The 22,820-nt window shown below is 48.0% G+C and overlaps 1 protein-coding gene across 1 annotated transcript in view; it reads left to right on the top strand.

Annotated features, from left to right (window-relative positions):
* LOC107112117 (zinc finger protein 208-like) overlaps positions 1-15,938 on the top strand; it is a 26,860-nt gene extending 10,922 nt beyond the window's left edge. Inside the window, exons 4-5 of the mRNA XM_015413191.1 lie at positions 10,017-10,059; positions 14,629-15,938. Of these exons, the coding sequence (XP_015268677.1) occupies positions 10,017-10,059; positions 14,629-15,938 (1,353 nt within the window). The remainder of the gene's footprint in view (positions 1-10,016; positions 10,060-14,628) is intronic.
* The last annotated feature ends 6,882 nt before the right edge of the window (positions 15,939-22,820 follow it).

Below are 22,820 nucleotides of genomic sequence, written 5' to 3'. Positions count from 1 at the left end.
GTGCGCGAAAACGCGACCCCCCCCCCCCCCGCGTCGCTGTCAGCCAAAGGGAACTACTTCCACCACCACCACCCCTTATTCTCTTTCTCTAAGCCTCCACGCTTCAGTGGCTTTGTTTACTGGATAAGGCTTCTTCCTTGCCAGCTTGGCGCTGCACATACACCTTACCTGCAAAGAAGCCCCCAGCTAAGAGTTGCAAAGGCACCTCAACAGTTAGGCTGGAGGGGGAGGGACCGGCTTTGCTTTCCTGACTTGCAGAATTGCAGCAGGGAGGATTGTGAGGCGCTTCAAAGTGGGTCTGTCGAGGATGGGCGAGTGGGCGTCAAGGTGGCCAATGGGGTTCAATGCGCCCAAGTGCAAAGTGATGCACATTGGAGCCAAATATCCTAAATATAAATACACATTGATGGGGGGCGAACTGGCAGAGACTGACCAAGAGAGAGATCTTGGAGTCGTAGTAGATAACTCACTGAGAATGTCGAGACAGTGTATGACTGCAATAAAAAAGGCCAATGCTATGCAGGGGATTATTAGGAAGGGAATTGAAAACAAATCAGCCAGTATCATAATGCCCCTATATAAATCAATGGTGTGACCTCATTTGGAGGACTGTGTACAGTTCTGGTCACTCACCACACCTCAAAAAGGATATTCTAGAATTGGGAATAGGGCAACTAGAATGATAAAAGGGTTGGAACACTTTCCCCATGAAGAAAGGTTAAAACGCTCGGGGCTCTTTAGCTTGGAGAAAGAAAGACTGAGGGGTGACATTTACAAGATTATGCGTGGGATAGACCAGGTAGAGAAAGAGGTACTTTTCTCCCTTTCTCACAATGCAAGAACTCGTGGTCACTCAATGTAATTGCTGAGTGGTCGGATAAAAGGAAGTCAAAGAGTGATTAACACCTGGAATTCACTGCCACAGGAGGTGGCGGCAGCTACAGGCATGGACAGCTTCAAGAGGGAACTGGATAAGCATATATAGCAGAGGTCCATCAGTGGCTATTAGCCACAATATAGATAGGGACTTTGGGGCAAGTGATGCTCTGTCTTCTTGGTGCTTGGGGGAGGCAACAGTGGGAGGGCTTCTAATGTCCTGGCCCCACTGCTGGACCTCCTGATGGCACCTGGTATTTCTGGCCACTGTGTGATACAGAGTGTTGAACTGAATGGGCCATTGGCCTGATCCAACATTGGCTTATTCTATATTCTTATGTTCTCTCCAAGAGTTAAAATGAAAGAGTCCACTATCCTAGAGAGGTATCGGGGTGTGTATGGGGGGGGGAACCATTTCCGGCTTCCGCCCTTGCAAAAGCCAGGTGTGAATTGCCTGGCCTGCTGCTTGAATGTCTGGGAAGGACTGGGTGAGCTTGAATGCCTGGGGGGGAGGGGAGATAAGTGGGGGCAGGAGTCTGCAATGCAAGACCCCAAGTGAAGAGAAAGGAGGAGGGGAGGCACTTTATTGGGGGGAGAGAGACCTCTCCCCTGTATCAGAAAAAGCTGCTTTGGGCAAAGGCAAAGAAACCTCCAAGGAAGGTCCGGGGAAGAAAGATTCTCAGGATGCGGGATAAAGGAAAGGGACGTTCTCGCCCTTTTGGCTGGGGAGGAGGGGTGATTGGTCCAACCTGGGGAGGAGCAGGAGATTTGAGGGGGGGGGAGAAGAGACCCCACACACACACACACCTTCTTCCCCTCCGGACCCAGCAGGCTTTTGCTTCTTCGCCTTTCTGGTCTGCCAACGATGCAAAGTCATGTCCTTTGCTCTTTGGGAATGCGGTGGTGGGGATAGGGTTGCCAAGTCTGGATTGGGAAATTAACTTGGAGATTTAGGAGACGGTTCCCGGGGAGGGGAGGGTTTGGGCAAGGGAAGGAAGGTTGGTGCAACTCAGTTTTGTTAAGTCTAAAGTGATGCATAAGGTAAAGGTTCCCTTGCTTGAAAGCCAGTCGAATCCGACTCTAGGGTTGCGGTGCTCATCTCCGTTTCAAAGCCGAAGAGCCAGCGCTATCCGAAGACGTTTCCGTGATCACGTGGCCGTCATGACTAAACACCAAGGCGCACGGAACACTGTTACCTTCCCACCGGTCCCTATTTATCTACTTGCAATTTCTTGCTTTCGAACTGCTAGGTTGGCAGGAGCTGGAACTAGAGACGGGAGCTCACTCCGTCATGCGGCACTCCGGTCTCGAACTGCTGAACTACTGACCTTCCACAGCCTGCAGTTCAGCATCTTAACCACTTGAGCCACCACGGCTCCAAAAGTGATGCATAGTGGGACCAAAAATCCCTATTTGTCTCAAATCCAGAAGCTGGAGCAAAATGCGTGGCCAGGCTGTTGATGGGGCTCTCTAGGAGTACTGGCTGCCGATAGCATACCGGATTCGTTTCAAGGTTCTGGTTCTTACCTTTAAAGCCCTACATGGTTAGGGACCTACATACCTAAGGGACCGCCTATCCTTGTATGTCCCCCAGAGAATACTGCAGTTGGGGGTCCAGAATCGGCTGGCCCTCCCGGGTCCTAAGGACGCAAGGCTGTCAACAACCAGGGCCTTTTTGGTGGTGGCCCCAGTCTGGTGGAATGAGCTCTCGGAGGAGATCAGGGACCTGCAGGACCTTTTGCAGTTCCGCGGGGACTGTAAAACAGAGCTCTTCCACCAGGCTTTTGGGAGCCGCCTCCACCAATGAAGAACATCAGTTGGTCAAAAGGGAGAGGGCCCTGGACCCTGAAAACTGCCATCAGCAGCCGTAATGAACAGCGAACCCTGCAGGGACATCCAACTAATACCGAGAGCTGACTGCGAGCGGAGAACGTTCTGCACTGGCTGATGCCGCTATATGACTACTAAGAACCACTAGCACTTTTGTTATGGTTTTATATTTGTTTTAACGACAGCTATGTTTTAATGTCATTATCCGTTTTTATGTGAGCTTCCCTGAGCCAGCTTCAACCGGGAGGGCGAGGTAAAAATCTGAAAAATAAATAATTAATAAATAACTTCCAGTCTGGGCTACAGAGGGGGTTGGGGGGAGTCTGAACTTGCAGAGGCGGAGAGGGGCAAAGATCTTGAGTTGGTCGTGGAGAGCTCAAGGAAAGTGTTGCCCCCGTGTGCTGCAGCGGTGGAAAGGGGCAAACTCTGTGCTAGGGATTATAAAGAAAGGGATTGAGACTAAAACGGCCAATCTTGTAATGCCCCTGTATGGAACTACGGGGTGACCTCATTTTGGAATTCCATCTACAGATCTGGTTAAAGGTAAATGTTTCCCTTGCTCCAAAGCCAGTCGAATCTGACTCTAGGGTTGCGGTGCTCATCTCCGTTTCAAAGCTGAAGAGCCAGCGCTGTCCGAAGACATTTCCGTGGTCATGTGGGCGGCATGACTAAACGCCAAGGCGCACGGAACGCTGTTACCTTCCCACCGAAGTGGTCCCTATTTATCTACTTGCAATGTCTTGCTTTCAAACTGCTAGGTTGGCAGGAGCTGGAACTAGAGACGGGAGCTCACTCCGTCATGCGGCGCACTCGGGTCTCGAACTGCTGAACTACCGACCTTCCACAGCCTGCAGTTCAGCATCTTAACCACTTGAGCCACCGCGGCTCCTTACAGATCTGGTTACCATATCTCAAAAAAGGACATGGCAGAGCTGGGGAAAGTCCATCGGGAGGGCAACCAAGATGGTGAGGGCGTTTGAGCACCTTCCCTAGGAGGAAAGGCTGAAGAGACCGGGGCTTTTCAGTTTAGAAAAGAGACGACTGAGGGGGGGATGTGACAGAGACTTATCAAATTATGCATCGGGTGGAGAAGAGAGTTGACGCAGAACTTTCGCTCCCAAAAGACTAGAACGCGAGGGCATCCAGTGAAGCCGATGGGCAGTAGGTTCAGGAGGGACAAAAAGGAAAGACTACTTTACACAGAGAGTGGTTAAAACGTGACATTCGCTGCCAGTGGATGGCCAACAGGAATAAACAGCTTGAAAGGGGGCTTAGATTCACGGAGGATCAGTATCTGTGTCTACTATAGCCATGGCGACTGAGGGGAACCTCCACGTTCGGAAACAACGAGCCTCTGAATCCCAGAGCCAGGAGGCAACATCCGGGAAAGGCCTCGGTCTGAGTGCCCTCTCTTTGGCCGTCCAAAGGAACTGGTTGGCCACTATATGACGAAACTGGACTAGATGGACTGTTGCTCTCATCCAGCAGGGCTCTTCTTGTGCTCTCAAAAGCAGCCATTTTCTCCAGGGGAACTCATCTCTGTATTCTGGAGGTGAGCTGTAATTCAAGGACATCTCTAGGCCCCACCTGGAGGCTGGCAACCCTAAACCCTCCCCACTCCTCCACTTGCACCTGGCTGGATGGCCTTGGGCAGGCCGTAGTTCTGACAAGAGCTGTCCTTGAAAAAGAGCAGTTTCTGTCAAGAGCTCTCTCAGCCCCGCCTACCTCACAGGGTGTCTGTTGTGGGGAGGGGAAGGGAAAGGAGTTTGTAAGCCGCTCTGAGACACCTTTGGGTAGTGAAGGGCGAGGTATAAATCCAAACTCTTCTTCTTCTTCTTTTACCTCACAGGGTGTCTGTTGCGGGGAGGGGAAGGGAAAGGAGTTTGTGAGTAGGCAGCTTTGCTGCTGCCCTGTTTGTGTAGAAAAGGGGGGGGGCTTCCCTCCAAGGCTACCAGAGGTGATGCACGAGAGTTGCAGAATCTTCTCAGGGCCAACTGTGCCAGTTGCTGCGAGGAAGAAAAGAGACAAGACCCCCCCATCCAGCGTGCCTTGAAGATGTGTGCCTCTGACCTGATTCACACAAACAGAGACAGCGGGCAGAAGCTTTATCCCTGCACTGCTAGCTTTCTGTGTGCAGGGAGTTCTTCCATTATTCAGAGGAACAGTGATCGTTTCCCAGATCGGGGCCGGAATCTCTCGCCTGCCTTCCTGAGCCAGGCAGTCCCGTTCTAGCACCTCAGGGGCCTTCCCACCTCCTGATTTCTCCTCAATATGTGGAGCAGGCGGGGGGGGGGTCTTGGCATCTGTCAGAGGGGAGTGGGGCAGCTTCTGGCAGAGATGGATTTGGCAAGTCTGGGCAGAAACACGACCAGGAGAGGTCAGAGACGGATGGATAAGGAAGGGGGGATATTCTGCCATAAAGAACGACTGTGAGGAAGAGAGGCTGGGCCAGAGATTCCGGAGTCTTCCTTGACCACCGTATCTCAAAAGGGACATTGTGGAGCTGGGGGAAAGATACAGAGGAGGGAAACCAAGACGATCAGGGGATTGGAGCCCCCTCCCTAGCAGTAAAGGCTGAAGGGCCAGGGGCTTTTCAGTTTAAAGAAGGAGACGGCTAAGGGGGCGACAGGAGAGAGGTTTGGAAAATGAGGCACGGAGTGGAGAGAATTGAAGAAGAGGACTTTTTCTCCCTCTCCCAAGAGAAAGGAACTCGAGTATGTCCTTAACCCCAGGATCTCGAATTGTGCTCTGAATCAAACCTGGAGAGAGAGAGTCACTCTGGGGACTGGAACAGAAATTAAATATGTGGTTTAAAAAATAATAATTCGCACCGTATGTCTTTTTCACCCTCCCAGGCAGCAGCGGGAAGAGACCCCCCATGCCTTCTTCGCTATCTCCATGCGGTGAGGGGAAAAGAGCCACCATGAGGCCTGCTCAGGTAAGGGGGGGCAATCATTGGGGAGATATGGGAACGGTTTCTTTTGTGTCACAAGGCACACCAAATCAGGTAGTTTAGCCTGGGTTCTGTTCAAAGTCTGTCTTGAATTATGTGTGCAGAGAGTCCCCAACAGGGAGAATAAAACACTTCTAGAGTTCTCTTGGTGATTTTAACTACCCACACATTGATTGGGTCAATATGTGTCCTAGTCGAGAAAAAGATTGAGTTTCTAGACACTCTAAATGACTGTGCCATGGAGCAGATGGTCACGGAACCTACCAGGGGAGAGGCGATCCTTGACTTGGTCCTAAGTAACACTCAAGACCTGGTGAGAGATGTAAAAGTGATTGCACCGCTTGGGAACAGTGATCATAATGTTGTTGAGTTCAACATTTGGATAAATAGGGAATTGGCCAAAAAGACTGACGCAACCACTTTTAACTTTAAAAGGGGTAACTTCTCTGATATGAGGGGACATGTGGGGAGGGAACTGAAAGGAAAAGTAGAAAGGGTCAAAACCATTGGGGAAGCTTGGAAACTATTTAAAACTACGATCTTAGAAGCTCAGATAAAATATATTCTGCAGGTTAGGAAAGGCACAAATAGGTATAGAAAAAAGCCTGCATGGTTAACAAACAAAGTAATAGAAGCTGTAAAAGGTAAAAAGGATTTCTTTAAGTGGTGGAAAGCTAGTCTCGTGAGGCTGATAAAATGGAACACAGGCTATGGCAAATAAAATGCAAGTCTGTGGTCAGGCAGGCAAAAAGGGAATATGAGGAGCATATAGCAAAAAACATAAAGACCAAATGCAGGCTTAACTTGTAAGGGAAATTACAGCTGTTTCTATACAAATGCTAGAAGTGTCCGAGGTAAAATCGGGGAGTTGGAGTGCTTGGTGTCGGAGGGAAAAATAGACATTGTGGGTATTTCTGAAACTTGGTGGGATGAGGAAAATCAGTGGGACACAGTGATTCCCGGTTATATATTATATCGGAAGGATAGGGGGGGAAGGGTTGGAGGTGGGGTAGCTCTGTATGTCAGAGAGGGTATAAAGTCTAGAAAGATTGAGAGGCTAAGTGAATTGGATTCGCTTCTGGAAGTTCTATGGGTTGAAATAGGGGGGCCAAAAGGAAACTTAACACTGGGAGTTTGTTATCGCCCACCAGATCAAAAGATAGAGGAGGATTATAAAATGATGAATGCCTTAAAGATAGCAACTAGACAAAAACACTGTGTAATAATAGGTGATTTTAACTACCCACACATTGATTGGGTCAATATGTGTTCTAGTCGGGAAAAAGAGATTGAGTTTCTAGACACTCTAAATGACTGTGCTATGGAGCAGATGGTCACGGAACCTACCAGGGGAGAGGCGATCCTTGATTTGGTCCTAAGTAACACTCAAGACCTGGTGAGAGATGTAAAAGTGATTGCACCGCTTGGAAACAGTGATCATAATGTTGTTGAGTTCATCATTTGTACAAATAGAGAATTGGCCAAAAAGACTCACACAACCATTTTTAACTTTAAAAGGGGTAATTTCTCTGATATGAGGGGACACGTGGGGAGGAAACTGAAAGGAAAAGTAGAAAGGGTCAAAACAATTGGGGAAGCTTGGGATCTATTTAAAACTACGATCCTAGAAGCTCAAAAAATATATATTCCGCAGGTTAGGAAAGGCACAAACAGGTATAGGAAAAAGCCTGCATGGTTAACAAACAGAGTAATGGAGGCTGTAAAAAGTAAAAAGAATTCCTTTAAGCAGTGGAAAGCTAGTCACAGTGAGGCTGATAAAACGGAACACAGGCTATGGCAAATAAAATGCAAGTCTGAGGTCAGGCAGGCAAAAAGGGAATATGAGGAGCATATAGCAAAAAACGTAAAAACCAACAATAAAACTTTCTTCAAATACATTAGAAACAGGAAACCAGCCAGGGAGGCAGTGGGGCCCTTGGACGACCAAGGGGTAAAAGGAGTATTGAAGGATGATAGGGAAATGGCTGAGAAGCTAAATGCATTTTTTGCCTCCGTCTTCACTGTGGAAGATGAGAAGTGCTTGCCCACTCCAGAACCACTGATTTCAGGAGGGGTGTTGGAAGACCTGAGTCAGATTGAGGTGATGAGAGAGGAGGTCCTAAAACTGATAGACAACTTAAAAACTGAAAAATCACCAGGCCCAGATGGCATACATCCGAGAGTTCTGAAAGAACTCAAATGTGAACTTGTAGATCTCCTGACAAAGATATGTAATCTTTCCTTAAAATCTGCCTCCATTCCTGAGGATTGGAAGGTAGCTAATGTCACTCCCATCTTTAAAAAGGGTTCCAGAGGAGATCCGGGAAATTACAGGCCAGTCAGTCTGACGTCGATACCGGGTAAATTGGTGGAAACCATTATTAAGGAAAGAATTAGTAGGCACATAGATGAACAAAACCTATTGAGGCAGACTCAGCACGGTTTCTGTAAGGGAAGATCTTGTCTCACTAACCTGTTAATGTTCTTTGAGGGGGTGAACAAACATGTGGACAAGGGGGATCCAATAGATATTGTTTACCTTGACTTCCAGAAAGCTTTTGATAAAGTTCCTCATCAAAGGCTCCTAAGTAAGCTCAAAAATCATGGGATAGAAGGACAAGTCCTTTTATGGATCAAAAACTGGCTAGTTCATAGAAAACAGAGAGTGAGTGTAGGTGGGCAATTTTCTCAGTGGAGGGTGGTAAGCAGTGGGGTACCGCAGGGATCAGTACTTGGTCCACTGCTTTTTAACTTGTTCATTAATGATTTGGAGATGGGAGTAAGCAGTGAAGTGGCTAAATTTGCGGATGATACAAAGTTGTTCAGGGTGGTGAAAACCAGTGAGGATTGTGAGGCACTCCAAAGGGATCTGTCAAGGATGGGCGAGTGGGCGTCAACATGGCAAATGGGGTTCAATGTGGCCAAGTGCAAGGTGATGCACATTGGAGCCAAAAATCCTAAATATAAATACACATTGATGGGGTCTGAACTGGCAGAGACTGAGCAAGAGAGAGATCTTGGAGTTGTAGTGGATAACTCACTGAAAATGTCGAGACAGTGTGTGACTGCAATAAAGAAGGCCAATGCTATGCTGGGGATTATTAGGAAGGGTATTGAAAACAGATCAGCCAATATCATAATGCCCCTATATAAATCAATGGTGCGACCTCATTTGGAATACTGTGTGCAGTTCTGGTCACCACACCTTAAAAAGGATATTATAGCTTTGGGAAAAGTGCAGAAAAGGGCAACTCGAATGATAAAAGGGTTGGAACACTTTCCCTATGAGAAAAGGTTAAAGCGCTTAGGGCTCTTTAGCTTGGAGAAAAGACGACTGAGGGGTGACATGATCGAGGTTTATAAGATTATGCATGGGAAAGAGCAGGTAGAGAAAGAGGTACTTTTCTCCCTTTCTCACAATACAAGAACTCGTGGGCACTCCATGAAACTGCAGAGCGGTCAGGTTAGAACGGATAAAAGGAAGTCCTTCTTCACCCAAAGAGTGATTAACACATGGGATTCACTGCCACAGGAGGTGGTGGCGGCTACAAGCATGGACGGCTTCAAAAGGGAATTAGATAAGCATCTGGAGCAGAGGTCCATCAGTGGTTATTAGCCACAAGGTATAGATAGGGGCTCTGGGGCAAGTGATGCTCTGTTATCTTGGTGCTTGGGGGGGGGGGTCAACAGTGGGAGGGCTTCTAATGTCCTGGCCCCACTGTTGGACCTCCTGATGGCACTGGTATTTCTGGCCACTGTGTGATACAGAGTGTTGGTCTGGATGGGCCTTTGGCCTGATCCAACATTGGCGTCTCTTATGTTCTTATGTTCCTGGAAATCACAACTGATCTCCAGAATACAGAGATGGGGGCAGGCTTTTTGGTATCACAGCCCTGCTGAGCTCCCTCCCCAGATTCTGCCCTCTACAAGCAACTCCCCAAATTGTGAGGAATTTCCGAAACTGGAATTAGCAGCCCTAGTGGAGGGCTAGATGCGGAGCTTTGCTGGAAGTCCCTCAGCCAAACTCTGGCTCCCCTCTCAGCCAAATGCCAGCGTGCTTTTGCATGCTCCAGTCCTCCTCTCTCCAGAAGCGCCTTCCTCCTAGAGGTCGAGTGGAGAGGTGGGAGGAAAAGGAAGCCAGAGAAGGCGGGAGGCTGGTAGCCCCCTGAGTTCCGGCCACCCCTCTGTCCCCGGGATATCCCCCAAGAAGCCCTGGGAAGGGAAAGCCTCAGGGCCCTGATCCCCTCCTGGATGCTGCTGTTGACCAGGACTTGTTTTAATACCCATGTTTGGATTTTATTGCTCATGAACCAATGTCCCAGTGATGGGAAGAATTACTTTCCTCTTTCTCCTCCAGGATCCGGTGTCCTTCGAAGAGGTGGCCGTGTATTTCACACCGGGTGAGTGGGCCCTGCTGAGCCCGGCCCAGAGAGCTCTCTGCAAGGAAGTCATGCTGGAGAATTTTGGGAACGTGGCCTCTCTGGGTAAGGAGCCTCCTTTTCTTCTCATAGAATCATAGAGTTGGAAGGGACCTCCAGGGTCATCTAGTCCAACCTCTGGCACAATGCAGGGAAATCACGACTACCTCCCCCCGCACTCCCAGTGACCCCTGCTCCGTGCCCAAAAGATGACAAAAATCCCTGGCCAACTGGCCCGGAGGAGAATTGCTTCCTGACCCCATCTCCCTGGGCGTGTAAGAAAGGGCTGCGAGAGCCAAGCACTGAGGCAACCCTTCCTGCCCTCCCTCTCATGATCTGCCTACGTTCATAGAACCTGCATTGCTGTCAGACGGCCATCTAGCCTTCTCGATGCCATTGAGTATGGCAATGAGTCTTCCCTGTTCCTAGAAAGTCGCTGTTGAGGAAGGATGTGGTCAGGGCCTTTGGTGAAGGAATGCCTGTCGAAAGTCCCCAACCCAGCCTGGGGTAAGGACTTTTGGGTGGAAGGGCTGCAGCACAACAAAATTTCAAAACTCCTAGCGTGAGGCTGCGCCCACACTAGTCTGATAGCCTACCCACTGGCCCCTTTCTATCCATCCCAACAGCTTAGGAGCAAAAGAGCAAGTCACCCAGCCTTTCTGGGAAATCGGCAAGAAGGTCAACCCCTGCAGGGCGGGCCTGCAGATCGAGTTTGCTCAAACAAAAGACGGTTACCTGCAATGCTCCCTCGAAGCTGTGGAGTCTCGTGAGCAAAAATGCCACTTTGTGAGCTACTGGCATCAAAGTGCTGAGCGAGCGATTGGGCTGCTGCATAAATCAGTTCGCTCTGGAGCCCTCCCTTCCTGAGCTGAGACAAAAACATGTGAGCCGGAGGCTAAAAAACTGTGCGCTAGCTCACACTAACTCAGCTTAGAGGGAACACTGTTTACCTGGTAGTTGGTCACTGGGTCAAAACACTGGAATTAGGTTTGCCGTCAGCTGAAGGCAAAAACCACAACAAGTGAAATTTAATTATTTCATTAAGGTGCAAAAATATTTTTGCAAAGAACAACACTATTTATTTCGTTCAATTTCTATCCCACCCTTTCCCGCAAGTGGGCTCAGGTTGGGTTACAACATTAACATAAAACAATAAAATCAAGATTAAAACTATAGACTTAACCCTTAATCGATGGCGATCAAACTGCATTACAACTATTATGATGGTGCCCTGGGAGAAAATTGAAGGCAGAAAGGGCTAGATCCCATAAAGGATTGCGGATTATAAGTATCCTACTTTGGGTAACAAGGAGCTGCGGTGGCTCAAGTGGTTAAGACGCTGAACTGCAGGCTGTGGAAGGTCAGTAGTTCAGCAGTTCAAGACCCGGGTGTGCCGCATGACGGAGTGAGCTCCCGTCTCTAGTTCCAGCTCCTGCCAACCTAGCAGTTCGAAAGCAAGAAATTGCAAGTAGATAAATAGGGACCACTTCGGTGGGAAGGTAACAACGTTCCGTGCACCTTAGTGTTTAGTCATGCCGGCCACGTGACCACGGAAACGTCTTCGGACAGCGCTGGCTCTTCGGCTTTGAAACGGAGATGAGCACCGCAACCCTAGAGTCGGACTCGACTGGCTTTCAAGCAAGGGAACCTTTACCTTTAGCTTTACCTTGGGTAAACCAAGGCGGTTATCATTCTGTGTTCTCAGAGATTAAAGACCATGGTACAGATGGTAATAAGGAGGTAACAAGATGGGCCAGATGATATTTGACGTCCACTGTCTCAACCAAAAGCCTCGTGGATGAGTGTTGTCTTACAGGCCCTGTGGACCTTTAAAAGGTCCCACAGGGCCCAGATCTCTGTGAGGGAAAACAAGAAATCTAGGCATTAAAATGCTAGCTAACACAGAAGGAATTAACACAGTAGGGAAATCTAGGAATAAAAATGCTAGCTAACACAGTGACACAGCGATTCCAAGTTCCCAGAGGTTACTCCATCTCAGGCTGAAGGCTCTCAGCATCAAGCAGCTTTAGTTGTTGTAGATTTAGTTGTTGTAGATTTTCCGGGCTGTGTGGCCGTGGACTTGGCATTATAGTACCTTACGTTTCGCCAGCAGCTGTGACTGGCATCCTCAGAGGTAAAACACCGAAAGATAGAGTTCTCTCTGTGTCAATGTGAGAAGAAAACGGTAGGCAGGTGATTTATATCTACTCAGGAAGGTGGGGTAGGGCTGAGTCATTATCTTGTAACATAAGAACATAAGAACATAAGAGATGCCAATGTTGGATCAGGCCAAAGGCCCATCCAGTCCAACACTCTGTATCACACAGTGGCCAGAAATACCAGTGCCATCAGGAGGTCCACCAGTGGGGCCAGGGCATTAGAAGCCATCCCACTGTTGACCCCCCCCAAGCACCAAGATGACAGAGCATCACTTGCCCCAGAGTCCCTATCTATACCTTGTGGCTAATAGCCACTGATGGACCTCTGCTCCATATGCTTATCTAATTCCCTTTTGAAGCCGTCCATGCTTGTAGCCGCCACCACTTCCTGTGGCAGTGAATTCCAAGTGTTAATCACTCTTTGGGTGAAGAAGTACTTCCTTTTATCCGTTCTAACCCGACCGCTCAGCAATTTCATGGAGTGCCCACGAGTTCTTGTATTGTGAGAAAGGGAGAAAAGTACCTCTTTCTCTACCTGCTCTTTCCCATGCATAATCTTATAAACCTCAATCATGTCACCCCTCAGTCATCGTTTCTCCAAGCTAAAGAGCCCTAAGTGCCTTAACCTTTCCTCATAGGGAAAGTGTTCCAACCCTTTTATCATTCGAGTTGCCCTTTTCTGCACTTTTTCCAAAGCTATAATATCCTTTTTAAGGTGTGGTGACCAGAATTGCACACAGTATTCCAGATGAGGTCACACCATTGATTTATATAGGGGCATTATGATATTGGCTGATCTGTTTACAATAACAGTTTCCCAGGCTGTGACATGTTAATGGAGGAGCTTTCCTGAGGAGGTTCTTCTGCATGTGGATTGGCTGTTGAAATTCTAATCTTATCTGTAGTGCTGTTGTAAGAGGCAAAGCATTTTGTGCTTTCCAGGACTGGAAACCATGCCCTATTCATTCTTAAACTCTATTCTTTCCTGTTGAAAGTATGTTTATGTTTATAAATTTCAGTGGCTTCCCTGTGTAATCTGACATGGTAATTGGGTGCGTTGTCCGGTAGTTCAGTGTCTAGGAAAACGATACTGTGTCCTGTTTGAGTTACACTGTGTTCAGCCACTGCTGATTTTTCAGGTTTGCTTTGTCTGCAGTGTCTTTCATGTTCTTTTATTCTTCTCTGGATGCTACGTTGTGTGGTCCCAGTGTAATCCTGTCCACAACTGCAGGGTATGCGGTATACTCATGCAGAACTGAGGGGGTCTCTTCTGTCTTTTGCTGATCGTAGCATCTGTTGTATTTTTCTGGTGGGTCTGAATACTGTTCGTAGATTGTGCTTTTTTCATAACGTTTCCTATCTGATCAGTGATTCCTTTGATATATGGGAAAAACATTTTCCTGTGGGAGATTGTTTTTCCTCAGTTGTTCGTTTTACCTTTGGTTTAATCGCTCAGTCTGGGTTTTGGCCCGTGTGTGGCAAAGAATGTTGGCCTGGATGGGCCATTGGCCTGATCCATCATGGCTTCTCTTATGTTCTTAGCAGCTGGGTGACTTGGAAGGGGCCAGAAGACAACCATCCCAACTGTTTAATATGTCTCAGTGTCCGCTGTCTCCAAAATCTAACCCTCTCTTATTCCTGTGTGCTCCTGCAGGAAATGACCCCTGTATATTTGACAGATTCACTGATTCTTTTTATGAAAGACTGAAAACTCACTGGGTGATAATTTCCTCTCTGGATCGTTGCCACTCTACCTGGTCCAGTACTCCACCCCTCACCAACTCCTTGCCTGTGGTGCCTGTAGGGATATAGTCAGGTTGGCTTGGAAGAGTCACTGATGTGCACAGAATAGAAGTCTAATTCTCTGCTCTTTTTTCATGATGAAAAGGACCAGTGACTGCCAAACCCGACCTGATCCCCTGGATGGAAGGAGAAGAAGAGCTGTTCTTCCTGTTCTCGGCTGAAGAGGCGGGACTGGCAGGTCTGTGTTGGGATGGTGCTTTGCTTGTGCTTTCTTCCTAGGGCGGGTGGGTTTCTTCTGTGACTGTCTTCATCCTAAGAGCTGGTTTTCCTCCAAAGAGCTGGAGTGAGTTGTGATTGCTGAAAAGGTGCCTGAGGAGGTTGAGGGGCAAAGAATAAAGCAACCCATAGCTTGCATCACTGCCTGAGGAGAAACTCACTGGCTTGTGGATTCGTTTTTGAGAAGCCCCTCTGAACTGCTGATCCTTCAGTTACAGTATAAGACCAGATTACCAGCAAAGGCTTTTGAAAGTGTGTCTAGACACCCAAGCTCTTGCATTCTTGCCCTCTGTGCCACAGTTAATGTAGACCGTTTTGTAATGTTCCTGCTCTGTTTTTCACACTGTTCAAGATAAGTGTCTCTTTCTTTCAGCTGGGGGTATGCAGAGAATTCAGGGAGAGGCGGGAAAATATCAATGCGTGGAGTGTGGAGAAAGGTTCAGATGGAGTGACACACTTACTTCCCATCAACGAACTCATACAGGAGAGAAAACATATAAATGCCTCGAATGTGGAAAAAGCTTCAAGCAGTGTGGAGGCCTTATGTATCATCAGAAAATTCACAGAGGGGAGAAACCATATAAATGCCGGGTGTGTGGAAACTGCTTTATAAGGAAACAAACCCTTATTGACCATGAAAGAATTCATACAGGGGAGAAACCATATAAATGTCTAGAGTGCGGAAAAAGCTTTCCACGGAGGCATACTCTAACTTGCCATCAAAGAATTCACATGAGGGAGAACCCATGTAAATGCTTGGAGTGTGGAAAGTGCTTTACTAGGAAACGAAACCTTTCTTACCATGAAAGAAGTCATACAGGGGAGAAACCATATAAATGTCTGGAGTGTGGAAAAAGCTTTCCACATAAGAATATGCTAACTTCCCATCAAAGATTTCATACAGAGGAGAAACCATATAAATGCCTGGAGTGTGGAAAGTCCTTTCTTAGCAAAGGAGGCCTTACTTACCATCAAAGAATTCATACAGGGGAGAAACCATATCAGTGCCTAGAGTGTGGAAAGTACTTTAGTAGCAAAGGAAGCCTTACTTACCATGAAAAAATCCATGGAGGGGAGAAACCCTATCAATGCCTGGAGTGTGGAAAGTCGTTTCGTAGCAAAAGACGCCTTACTTACCATGAAAGAAGTCATACAGGGGAGAAACCCTACAAATGCCTGGATTGTGGAAAGTACTTTAATAGCAAAGGAAGCCTTACTTACCATGAAAGAATTCATACAGGGGAGAAACCCTATCAATGCCTGGAGTGTAGAAAGTCCTTTAATAGCAAAAGAGGCCTTACTTACCATGAAAGAATTCATACAGGGGAGAAACCCTATAAATGCCTGGAGTGTGGAAAGTACTTTCGTAGCAAAGGAAGCCTTACTTACCATGAAAGAATTCATACAGGGGAGAAACCCTATAAATGCCTGGAGTGTGGAAAGTACTTTCGTAGCAAAGGAAGCCTTACTTACCATGAAAGAATTCATACAGGGGAGAAACCCTATAAATGCCTGGAGTGTGGAAAGTACTTTAGTTGCAAAGGATACCTTACTTACCATGAAAGAATTCATACAGGGGAGAAACCCTATAAATGCTTGGAGTGTGGAAAGCCCTTTCGTAGCAAAGGAGGCCTTTCTTACCATGAAAAAATTCATACGGGGAGAAACCATACAAATGCCTGATATGGCAAAAGCTTTCCACGGGAGAAGACACTAACTTAGCATCAAAGAATTCAAACTCAGGAGAAATCGTAGAAATGCCTGGAGTGTGGGAAGAAAAGGAGATTGGAAGATTGGAAACCAACTTTATTTCCATCATTAAAATACTGTCTTAAACCATTCTGTTTCAGCAGAAAACAGAACGATTGCTGGGACTTAAGTGAGCTGGGACTCAAGAAAGATCATATACCCTGCCACAAGTTTTATTAGTCTTTAAGGTGTTGCTAGACTCTTGCTCTTTTCCACTGCGACACTTAACACGGCTACCTATTGAATTCTGTTTCACACCTTTTGTGGATTGCTAGAATTGTAGCAGTCTTCCTCACCTTGCTGGCTAGGACATTCCCCCAAGTGGGAGCCACATAAGTGAATTGTTCTGTATGTGTTGCTCTCAGCCTCACCCATTATTGTTGCACAGATGAGCAAAGCAGTAACAATAAATCATATCGAGAGAAGCAGTCTCGTAGCTCTGTAGATGAGGGGTGTCGAACTCATTTGTTATTAAGGCCAGATCTGACATAAATGGGACTTTGTTGGGCCACGTCATGAGTATCATAAAATGTAATGTCAGGTACCAGAGATATAAACTTTGTAAGGGACACAGATAAACACAATTAAAGATATTGTTTCTTAACTTAAAATACAAACATGCTTAAAACATTAACACTCTTGCAATATTTTGCTTATTTAACAGTCTTTGATAACTGACACCTCTTGCTCTGAATTCTTGAATCAAAATCTGGAGACAATGTCTGTGCTGTAGTAAGCTTGAGTGTGTCTGGAGTGGGGAGCAAACCCTTTCCCCAGCCTGCTCTTATGAGGCTATGACCCAGGGGAAAACATGAAATGGCTGGGCATTGCAAGCCCCCCCCCCCCCCGGTGTACTCAGAGTGGCAGTGGCTCTTCAGGGACTCAGGTTGACGTCTTTCTCATAATAAGCCACAGATAAAGGGAAAAGGGAAGCAGTTACTTAAGAGAGCCAGTGTGGTGTCTAATTCGGATCTGGGAAACCCTGGGTCCAAATCCTCACTGTCATGGAAGCTTGCTGGGTGACCTTTGGTCAATCACACACTTTTAGCCTAACCTACCTCACAGGGCTGTTGTTGTGAGCATCAAATGGAGGAGGGCCTCTTCCTACACCATTTCTAGTCCTTTCCTCAGTTTCCTTCTAACAGTCCTGTGAGGTCGGTTAGGCCGGGAGAGAAGGGTTACCAGTTACCAAGGTTACCTAGAAACTGTACATCTCTATTATCTGATCTCCTCAGGGAAGTAATGTTGCCAGCATCCTCAGCCTGTGGTCTTTCCCACAAGAGAGACACCCCAAAACAATTTCTGAACCTCAGCCAGCAGTGCCCTCATGAAGCCAGGCTTGGCTTAAACTGTGGCTTTTGCTGGGAGGCTAAGAGAACCACATCTTGGCTGAGAAAACTCAGGCCAAAGAGGAGATTCTTCAGGCTGGCCTGAAGTCTCTCCTGTGTGCTCATTCCAAAAAGGATTAGAATGGGCAAGTCTCTACCCTTGCCTCAGGCATCTTCTGCTGACCAAATGGCTAGTCTTTTGTCTGACAAAGGTACAGGCAGGCAGGGACGAAGAACTTCTGGTCTGTGCGATTGTCATGAATGAAGCATGTTGCGTGAATCCATCCCCCTCTCCTGATTCACCTCTATGTCAGGAAACACCTTTGGAATGATCCTCTCATTCCTGTCTCCGTGTATTTGTCTAAGCTATCTGCATTCTTAAGCCTATGCCAGACCTATCAAGGTAAACATTAACTTTCCATGTCTAGTGAATGGGTCACCCATCCAGGTTCATCCTGCCACACATTAAGAAACATCACTTCTTTTGTCTGGCACCAGGGAAATGCCAGACCACTCTGTTGTTCCACAATGGATACCCCCAGCTCAACCATCCAGCACCTGGCTTGATCTCATTACATCCAGACTCTGCCCCTCTGGAAGAAGAAGAAGAGATTGGATTTATACGCCACCCTTCACTATCCGAAGGTGTCTCAGAGCGGCTTACAAACTCCTTTCCCTTCCCACAACAGACACTCTGTGAGGTAAAAAAAGAAGAGATTGGATTGATACCCCGCCCTTAACTACCCAAAGGAGTCTCATAGCGGCTTACAAACTCCTTTCCCTTTCCCTCCCCACAACAGACACCCTGTGAGGTAGGTGGGGCTGAGAGAGCTCTTGACAGAAACTGCTCTTTTTCAAGAACAGCTCTTATCAGAGCTACGGCTTGCCCAAGGTCATCCAGCCAGGTGCAAGTGGAGGAGTGGAGAATCAAACCCAGTTCTCCCAGATTAGAGTCCGCGCACTTAACCACTACACCAAACTGGCTCTACAGAAGATCTAATGATGGCCACGGGAACAGACAGCTTTAAGAGGGGATTAGATAGATTCATGGAGGAAAAGTCTATCAGTAGCTACTAACCACGGTAACTGAGGGGAACCTCCACATTCAGATCCTCTGAACCCCAGAGCCAGGGGCTCATCACTGGCTCAGGTAGTCCATTGTTCTCACCTGAGACCAGCCCCCAAGGCCTTCAATTGGTCTGCATCGTTTTCCAATGTCTCTGCCCTGATGCCAACTGGCAGTCCACCCCTAAACCTCCGGGTTGAGGCCATAATCCATTCCTCATGGATCTGGGACAGGAAGTATCTGGGACAGGAAGTATCACCCCATACCTGACCCCTCTATAAGCTATTAATCACCTCTGCTTTCTTAGTTCTGTATTGTGTGTGTGGATGTTTGATTATTGTTTGTATGCTTGGGAATATTTAGTAAAGAAATCATTATTTCAGCCACCCAGTCTCTGTGTCTATTCCTGGGTTCTTGGGAAGTCTGACTCCAATATACACAGGTCATGGTCCATGCTGTATGCCTGTTGCCATTTTATATTCATAATCCCCTAAGCTGTTATTAAGAAGTAAGGCAGTTTGGCTAACAGAAACTGCGGGTCCAGTTCTGCCACACCTTATCAAGCCAGCTAATCCTGTTGAAAACCGAACGCACGTGAGAAAGGCATGCATGAATACCGCTACTCTGGCTGCGTTCCCCACTTGACGTTACCCCACTCTTTCATCACAGGCAGCTAGATTTTACCTAAGAAAAGGGCAGTTTCCCCCTCCATTTCCAAACCGACTTTTGGTTTACTTTGAAAATAGCCTCCCTAGGAACCATAAATCTTCCACACTAGGCTCTGTCAGAAACAACACCAGAAATACACTGTTTCTCTTTCTCCCCTTATACAAAATCATAACATAAGAGACGCCAATGCTGGATCAGGCCAGTGGCCCCTCCAGTCCAACACTCTGTGTCACACAGTGGCCAGAAATACCAGGCGCCATCAGGAGGTCCAGCAGTGGGGCCAGGACACTAGAAGCCCTCCCACTGTTGACCCCCCCCCCCCAAGCACCAAGAAGACAGAGCATCACTTGCCCCAGAGACCCTGTCTATACCTTGTGGCTAAAAGCCACTGATGGACCTCTGCTCCATATACTTATCCAGTTCCCTTTGGAAGCCGTCCATGCTTGTAGCCGCCACCACTTCCTGTGGCAGTGAATTCCATGTGTTAATCACTCTTTGGATGAAGAAGTACTTCCTTTTATCCATTCTAATCCGACCTAACTAATCAAAATGCCTGTAAAAATGATAAAACCCAGGCTTCGAGCAAAACAAGCGGTGGCGGCCTCTATACTCCAACCCAGACCCAGAAGCAAAGGAGAGAGCAGAGGGAGTCTTCACGTTCCTTTCCACTCCAGGTGCTTGCAGAATTTATCTTTCCCCACACACGTCTGTCTGTGCGTTTCTGTAAACCAGAAAAGGGGAGGGGGGAGTTGTAAATTTTCCGGGTTGTCTGGCCGTGGTCTTGGGATTGTAGGACCTGACATTTCGCATCCTCAGAGGTATAACACAGAAAGATGGAGTGCTCTCTGTGTCAAGGTGAGAAGAAAAACGGCAGGCAGGTAATTTATATCTACTCAGGAAGGTGGGGTAGGGCTGAGTCATTATCACGTAGGAGTTCCCCAGGCTGTGAAACATGCTAATGGAGGAGCTTTCCTGAGGAGGTTTCCAGGTCCGATTTTGTCCCCAGTGGGGGACTTTGGGGGGGGGGGTGTTCCCAAAGGGGTGGGGCACCCCATCACAATGACATCACTTTGGGGACGCCCCCCTCTGAGCCCTGCCCCCAAGAACAATTGTTGTTGGCCACCTTTAAAAATGCCTCCTGAAATCCTAGAAGCTGGAGGGGTTTTCAAGCAGGGCTGCCTTCCACAGGGGACCGAGTGCTGCAGACTTTCAGACTTTTATTTATTTATTTTATTTTATTTCACTTTTACCCCGCCCTCCCCGCTAGGCAGACTCAGGATGGCTTCCAGGAACTGACAAGCAGTATACATTCACAATAAAATATAAAGCATCAGTTAAAACATAACCAGTCAATACCAGTCACTTTTCAATGGGAGAAGTGGTTTTTCAACACGTGCTTTTTAAATTTGTTCTCGGGGACTGTTCCTTCTCAATGGGACGTTTTCCTTTGTTGCCAGAAGTCTTCAGGGCCCTTTCGATGGAAAGGCAGGGCCGGTGTTCAAAACGGACAGAAGAAAGATAAAGCTGAGTCCTGCCCTTCTACGAAAGGGGTTGGCAAGGCCGCTCACAGGCTCCAATATGGAGTCACGCCCCTCACGATTGTCAGAATTTATTTCTTTTATTTGTCCTGTTCTCAGACGCTCTGCTTGCATTTCCCCTCCTTGGGTCCCTTGAAGGGCTCAAATGCTCTCTAAGCAGGGATTCTTTGGGGGCTTTTTTGGTGGCATAAGAACATAAGAGAAGCCAGTATTGGATCAGGCCAATGGCCCCTCCAGTCCAACACTCTGTGTCACACAGTGGCCAAAAAGACCAGGTGCCATCAGAAGGTCCGGCAGTGGGGCCAGGACACTAGGAGCCCTCCAACTGTTGCTTCCCCCGAGCACCAAGAATACAGAGCATCCGTCGCCCTAGACTGAGAGTTCCTATCTATCCCTTGTGGCTAACAGCCGCTAATGGACTTCTGCTCCATATGTTTATCCAGTTCCCTCTTGAAGCCGTCCATGCTTGTAGCCGTTTGGTGTAGTGGTTAAGTACGCAGACTCTAATCTGGGAGAACTGGGTTTGATTCCCCACAACTCCACTTGCACCTGCTGATGTGACTTTGGGTCAGTCACAAGCTCTGGCACCAGTGTTCCCTCTAAGCTGAGTTAGTGTGAGCTAGCTCACAGTTTTTTAGCCTCTGGCTCACAGATTTTTTTCTCAGCTCAGGAAGGATGGCTCCAGAGCACCCTGATTTAATGCAGCAGCCAAACAGAAGTTTAATGCCAGTAGCTCACAAAGTAGAATTTTTGCTCACAAGTCTCCACAGCTTAGAGGGAACATTGTCTGGCACAGCTGTCCTTGAAAAAGAGCAGTTTGTGTCAGAGTTCTCTCAGCCCCACCCACCTCACAGGGTGTCTGTTGTGGGGAGGGGAAGGGGAAGGAGTTTGTGAGCCACTCTGAGACTCCAAGTGAAGGGAGGGGTATAAATCCAATCTCTTCTCTTCTTTTCTTCTTCCTTCTATCCTTTGTAACCCGACTGCTCAGCAATTTCATGGAGTGCCCAGGAGTTCTTGTATTGTGAGAAAGGGAGAAAAGTACCTCTTTCTCTACCTGCTCTATCCCATGCATAATCTTGTAAACCTCGATCATGTCACCCCTCAGCCGTCTTTTCTCCAAGCGAAAGAGCCCCAAGCGCTTTAACCTTTCCTCCTAGGGAAAGTGTTCCAACCCTTTTATCATTCGAGTTGCCCTTTTCTGCACTTTTGCCAATGCTATACTATTCTTTTTGAGGTGTGGTGACCAGAATTGCACACAGTATTCCAAATGAGTTTGCACCAGTATGGCGTCTCAGCACCTTTTGGGCAGGGGTCCCAATTCCTGAGGGGAGAACTGGCAGAAGCAAGTGGTTAAAACGCTGAACTGCCGGCTGTGGAAGGTCGGTAGTTCAGCAGTTCGAGACCCGAGTGTGCCGCATGACGGAGTGAGCTCCCGTCTCTAGTTCCAGCTCCTGCCAACCTAGCAGTTCGAAAGCAAGAAATTGCAAGTAGATAAATAGGGACCACTTCGGTGGGAAGGTAACAGCGTTCCGTGCGCCTTGGTGTTTAGTCATGCCGGCCACATGACCACGGAAACGTCTTCGGACAGCGCTGGCTCTTCGGCTTTGAAACGAAGATGAGCACCACAACCCTTGAGTCGGATTCGACTGGCTTTGGAGCAAGGGAAACCTTTACCGCCCCCTTTTGCATTTTCCATTTACAAGAAGAGCAGTGTCTCGAAGGGTTAAAGAGAGAGCCAGCCGCAGTCCTAGAGAGGCCCACGGGGGGGGGGCTTCAAGGGGGAGCCACTTCCTCCGCCGCCGCCCCTTGCAAAAAAGCCCCTCTGAGTCTCGCGGGCTTCTCCTTGAACGGGTCCCTCTCGGAGGGCATCTGGTGAGCTCAAAGGTTTTCCTTTTTGGGGGGGGGGGAATATGGGGTTGGCGTTTGCAATGCACAAGAGAAAGGAGGGGGGTTTTTTTTAAAGCGCCCCCCCCCCCTCCGCTATTTCTTCCTTGCCCCCCTTTGCGCCCCCCCCCCGTGCGCTCCTGCCCCACGGAGAGCCGCTTGTTCCCCTTTGTGCATAGCCACGTGGTTCCCGCAGCGGACCTGAGCGCAGGATCCGAATCCGGCACCTTTTGGAGATTGGAGGGAGTTCAAGTGGCTTCCCAGAGGCATGTTTTAGGAAGGACCTGGGGGGGGCTGAGAGAGTGAGATTTGGGGTGGGAGCGGAAGAGGG

This window comes from Gekko japonicus, unplaced genomic scaffold, assembly GCF_001447785.1.
Source record: "Gekko japonicus isolate JY-2015 unplaced genomic scaffold, Gekko_japonicus_V1.1 scaffold6175, whole genome shotgun sequence".
NCBI classification, from domain to species: domain Eukaryota; kingdom Metazoa; phylum Chordata; class Lepidosauria; order Squamata; family Gekkonidae; genus Gekko; species Gekko japonicus.
The sequence above is the reverse complement of the archived record's forward strand: the minus strand, read 5'-3'. Positions and strand labels throughout refer to the sequence as shown.